The sequence below is a fragment of the Rutidosis leptorrhynchoides genome, chromosome 2 (assembly GCF_046630445.1).
Source record: "Rutidosis leptorrhynchoides isolate AG116_Rl617_1_P2 chromosome 2, CSIRO_AGI_Rlap_v1, whole genome shotgun sequence".
Taxonomy (NCBI): domain Eukaryota; kingdom Viridiplantae; phylum Streptophyta; class Magnoliopsida; order Asterales; family Asteraceae; genus Rutidosis; species Rutidosis leptorrhynchoides.
In genome coordinates, this window is record NC_092334.1 from 4,903,357 (window position 1) to 4,909,481 (window position 6,125).

At 36.1% G+C, this 6,125-nt stretch overlaps 1 protein-coding gene across 1 annotated transcript; it reads left to right on the forward strand.

Moving 5' to 3' along the window:
- The first annotated feature begins 275 nt into the window (after positions 1-275).
- LOC139894482 (uncharacterized) lies at positions 276-4,691 on the forward strand. Its single transcript, XM_071877806.1, has 6 exons — positions 276-1,709; positions 1,791-2,116; positions 2,378-3,057; positions 3,157-3,586; positions 4,138-4,206; positions 4,388-4,691. The coding sequence occupies exons 1-6, from the start codon at positions 276-278 to the stop codon at positions 4,689-4,691; spliced, it is 3,243 nt and encodes a 1,080-aa protein (XP_071733907.1).
- Positions 4,692-6,125: the final 1,434 nt, after the last annotated feature.

Genomic DNA, 6,125 nt, shown 5'->3' on the forward strand with positions numbered 1-6,125 from the left:
CATTAATAATTAGGTGTGTTGATTTTCTAGTTTACACTCTTAAGATGTTCTTATTTCGGATATTATAGGATAAGTAACTAATGTATTAGTTGTTTGTTTATATGAATGGAACTAAAGGGTAGGTTAGATACCCAAATTTTGTAATATTGAAAAGCCTATCTTAATCGTTAACTTTTATATTATGAATGTTTAAATTCATTTTCATATTGTGAACAATTAAATATATATTACTTATAATATCTCAAATATTTGATTTGTCTTTCTTTTGTTAGAAAATGCCTCCGAAAAGCAATCCAAACACAAGAATGAGTGCTGCTCAGATCGAAGAGATGGTAGCTCAAAGAGTAGCTGAAGCGATTGCTAACGCTGAATCAGGACGTGCAACAAATGCCGCGAATGAAAGGAGACCCGAAGTGGCAAGGGTTCAGCAGCGATTCAATTATAAGACATTTATGGGTTGCAAGCCCCAGAGTTTTTCAGGAACGGAAGGACCCGTAGGGTTATTGAGATGGCTTGAAAAACTAGAATCGGTATTCAAAATTTGTGAGTGCGCAGATAATGATCGAGTGAAGTTCACATCATGTACCCTTTCAGATGGAGCTTTAACCTGGTGGAATTCTTTTGCCAAGTCTGTGGGTATCGATGTTGCATATGATACACCATGGGAAGAATTCAAGAAGCAAATGATTGATAAGTATTGCCCGAGGAATGAGATTCAAAGGCTAGAAACTGAGTTGTGGAACTTAAAGTTGGAAGGGACTGACATCGCGGGATATACTAATCGATTCCTTGAGTTAGCTTTAATGTGCCCAACCATGGTCACTCCTGAATATAAGAGAATTGAGAGATATATATGGGGTTTGTCAGAAGACATTCAAGGAAATGTTATGGCGTCAAAACCAAACACGATCCAGAGTGCTATTCGTATGGCGCATGAATTGATGGCACAAGTGGTGCGACGTCAACCAATCAATGTCAAGATGGACGTGAAGATTACGACTGAGAAGCATAAATGGGATGGAAACCAAGAAGGTAATTCCAAGAAGCAGGGAACTACCAAAGTTGAGGGTTCAAATAGTAAGTATGCAGGAAATAAACCCTACTGCAATAGGTGTACAAAACACCATTTTGGTGTTTGTACTGTAATTTGTGATCGATGCAAGAAGCAAGGGCATCTCCCAAAGGATTGTAGAGTTCGTTTACCAGGAAATGATAAGAACGATAAGAACAAGCAGAATGTTTGCTTTGGATGTGGTCAAGCAGGGCATTTCAAGAAAGAATGTCCTAAGGCTAAGAAGGGTGAAACGGCTAAGGGCCGAGCTTTTCAGATCACAACGAAAGAAGCTCGTGAGGACCCAGAATTAGTCACGGGTACGTTCCTCCTCGATAATCACTTAGCATCTATTTTATTCGATACCGTCGCAGATAAAAGTTTTATAGCTAAAAATTTTAGTGTTACGATTAATAGGCCTTTAACAGCCTTAAACACTAGATATGCTGTAGAATTGGCAAACGGTAAGTTGATGAAAATAGATAAAATTATGCGAGGATGTGTCTTAAATTTGTCAAACAATTTGTTTGAAGTTGATTTAATGCCCGTTGAGTTAGGAAGTTTTGATGTTGTTATTGGTATGGACTGGTTATCTAAGAATCGTGCGGATATTAATTGTGCGGAAAAGTCTATTTTTATACCTCTTGAGAGTGGTGAGGTATTAGTAATCCAAGGAGATAGGAGCAAAGTGAACATTAATATTATTTATTGTATGAGATCTCGAAAATATCTAATGAAGGGATATCCTTCTATTCTCGCGCACGTGAAAGAACTCAAAACCGAAGAGGTTAGATTGGAGAATGTTCCAGTTGTTCGAGAGTTTCCTCAGGTATTTCCAGAAGAATTGCCAGGTCTACCTCCATTTAGGCAAGTTGAATTTCAGATTTATTTAGTTCCTGGAGCCGCACCAGTTGCCAAATCGCCTTATCGATTAGCTCCTTCAGAATTACAAGAACTATTAAATCAACTCCAAGAATTGTTAGATAAAGAATTTATTCGACCTGGTGTTTCTCCGTGGGGTGCTCCAATCTTGTTTGTCAAGAAAAAGGACGGATCTTTCAGAATGTGCATTGACTATTCGAGAGCTAAATAAGTTTACAGTCAAGAATCATTACCCGTTACCAAGGATAGACGATCTATTTGACCAATTGCAAGGTCAAGTGTTTATTCTAAGATCAACCTCAGATCAGGATACCACCAATTAAGAGTCAAAGAGGACGATGTGCCTAAGACATCGTTCAGAACACGCTATGGCCATTATGAATTCTTAGTAATGCCTTTTGGTTTAACCAACGCACCTGCAGTATTTATGGATCTGATGAACAGAGTGTGCAAACCGTATCTAGATAAATTTATCATAGTGTTTATCGATGATATTTTGATCTACTCAAAGAATAAGGATGAGCACGAGCAACATTTGAGATTAGTTTTGCAACTTTTGGAAAGAGAGCAATTATATGCTAAATTTTTGAAGTGTGGTTTTTGGCTCGATTCAGTCCAATTTTTGGGTCATGTGGTTAATAGGGAAGGTATCCATGTTGATCCTACAAAGATTGAGGCTATTAAAAATTGGGAAATGCCTAAGAACCCATCTCAAATTCATCAATTCCTAGGACTTGCTGGATATTATAGAAGATTTATTCAGAATTTCTCCAAGATAGCAAGACCATTAACTGTGTTAACGCACAAGGATAAGAAATTTGAATGGTCCTCAGCACAGGAATCTGCTTTTCAAATGTTGAAACAGAAGTTGACAACTGCACCTATACTATCACTACCGGATGGTAATGAAGATTTTATAGTTTATTGTGATGCGTCTCGACAAGGGTTAGGATGTGTTTTAATGCAACGACAGAAGATCATTGCGTATGCATCCCGTCAACTAAAGAACCATGAGCAAAATTATACAACTCATGATTTGGAATTAGGAGCCGTTGTGTTTGCGTTGAAAATATGGAGACATTATTTATATGGGACCAAGTGTACCATATATACGAATCACAAGAGTCTTCAGCATATTTACGATCAGAAATAACTAAACATGAGGCAAAGACGTTGGGTAGAACTTATAAATGACTACGATTGTGATTTTCGATATCATCTAGGAAAAGTAAACATTGTAGCTAATGCATTAAGTCTCAAAGAAAGGGTTAAACCTCTGAGAGTTAGGTCATTAAATATGACTATTCAGACAAACCTTATGTCTCATATTCAAAATGCCCAATTGGAAGCTATGAAAGAAGAGAACGTGAAAGAGGAAGGGATTAGTGAGAAGGATAAGAAGTTTGAGATCAAGAGTAATGGAACCCGATATTTTGCAGACAGAATTTGGATTCCAAAGTTTGGTGGATTGAGAGAGCTTGTGATGGATGAGGCACACAAGACGAGATATTCAATTCATCCCGGGTCTGGGAAAATGTATCATGACCTAAAGGAATTTTACTGGTGGCCGAACATGAAGGCTGAAATTGCAACTTATGTTGGGAAGTGCTTGACATGTTCAAAGGTCAAGGCTGAAAATCAGAAACCATCAGGGTTATTACAACAACCTGAGATTCCCGAATGGAAGTGGGAAAAGATTACCATGGACTTTATCACAAAACTACCAAAGACTACGAATGGTTATGACACCATTTGGGTAATAGTTGATCGTCTTACGAAATCTGCACACTTCTTACCAATGAAAGAAACCGACAAAATTGAAAAGTTGGAAAGCTTGTATATCAAGGAGATTATCTCTAGACATGGAGTCCCAGTTTCTATTATCTCCGACCGAGATAGCAGATTTACATCAAGATTTTGGCAATCTTTGCAACAAGCTCTAGGTACTCGTTTGGACATGAGTACAACCTATCATCCACAAACCGATGGGTAGAGTGAGAGAACTATTCAGACTTTAGAAGACATGCTTCAAGCATGTGTAATCGATTTTGGAAGTGGATGGGATAAATATTTACCTTTAGCCGAGTTTTCATATAACAACAGTTATCATTCGAGTATTACGGCTGCACCATTTGAAGCTTTGTACGGAAGAAAATGTAGATCACCATTATGTTGGAGTGAGATTGGTGATTCACAATTGACAGGACCAGAGATTATCCACGAGACAACCGAGAAGATCTTTCAGATTCAAGAAAGATTAAAGACGGCAAGAAGTAGGCAGAAGAGTTATGCCGACGTTCATAGAAAATCTTTGGAATTTCAAATAGGTGATAGAGTTATGCTTAAAGTTTCTCCATAGAAGGGAGTAATAAGGATTGGGAAGCGAGGAAAATTAAGCCCGGGATATGTAGGACCTTTTGAAGTTATTGAAAGGATTGGTCCAGTTGCATATAGATTGAAATTACCACAAGAGCTTAGTGGTATTCATAATGCTTTTCATGTTTCAAACTTAAAGAAGTGTTTAGCAGATGAAAGTTTAGTAATCCCTTTGGAAGAACTAAGTATCGACGACAAATTGCATTTTGTCGAAGAACCAATGGAAGTGATGGATCGTGAAGTAAAGACATTGAAGCATAGTAGGATTCCGATTGTTAAAGTTCGTTGGAACGCCAGGAGAGGTCCAGAGTTCACTTGGGAACGTGAGGACCATATAAGGCAGAAATATCCTCATCTGTTCGATAATCAAAATACCACCTAAATTTCGAGGACGAAATTTTTCTTAACGGGTAGGTAATGTCATAACCCTAGCTTTTCAACTTAAGTTGTATAGTTCGACTTCTTTAAAAATTTCAATTTCCGACTTGACGAATAAACTTAATGATTTATTTCTTGGTTTTTTTTAGAGTTATGTAACTCTAAGGTTGTATTTAGGTATTACTTGTCTAAGCATTGTATTTTACATTTTTGCACAATGTCCTGAAACCCCAGCTTATTACCATAAACCCTAGTTTACCACCATAAATCCTAAGACTTGAAAAACTACACACTTATATACTTATGAAATTAAGTATATAACATGATCTAGTATTGTTGACTATGTAATAATCTTTAATACATCTAGTTACCAAACTATTACAACATTAACCACTAACCAAACTCTAATCAAGGTCATTAACACTTAGGTACATACTTACACTTAAACTAAAATTAATATAGGACTAACTAACACTAATTAATTATTCATAATATTAAGTCTTAATTACATGGAAACATGTCATAACACTTGTCAAATTGCTTGTATGGAATAAACTAGCCATGCTCCCCTTTTCTCCCTTACATCTCACGTAAATCATCACCAACACCATGAGGATTCTTTTTGGATGTCATGTTTGTCTTTTAAACCTCCATAGCATGCTTGTCTTCAAGATACTAGACAACAATACATGGAATATCATGCCTAATTAAGACTAATTGCATGGAAGCCACATTACATACACATGTCATGATTAGCTAGTAAGAATGATTAGTCATTAACCTTCTTTTCTTCTCCATATTACACGCCATCATCATCATTCCTATAAGATCCATTTGTTAACTCTTAAACTCACTTACTACACTTAATCATTTCATAAACTCCCTCTAAGTTACAGCCATTTCCTTCTTCATTATGAACTTATACATTATCATTACTCAAGGTATAATCACCAAGAACACTTCTTTTATTACTTACTAAGTTACTTTCAAGAGAAATGGGTGTAAAAGCACAATCTAGAGTGTTAAAAACACTCAATGATGATTACATGGTTAACTCTAATCTTGATCATAAGTAACTAAAATTATGTTTTACATATGTTTAACAACCTAAAATAAACTTAAAGTGAAGAGGAATATAGCTAAAATGTGTTAAGTTTACTAGTTAGTTCTTAACTTACAAAGAAACCAAATCAGTCTTCATTTGGTGGAATTTTTAGAAAATACTTACACTCACTTTTTCTACTGGAATTTTTGAGATTATAAAACTTTTATGAGTCCTAGACCTTCTGTAAAAATCCCATGATTTATAAAGTAGTTTAAGTATTTCTTTTGTATTTTTACTTTTTATGGGTACTGATTTGGACAGAATCTGTCCAACACACATGTATCACCAAAAATGAGGTACCAACGTTTAGATATGAAAACTTAGGAGATTTTC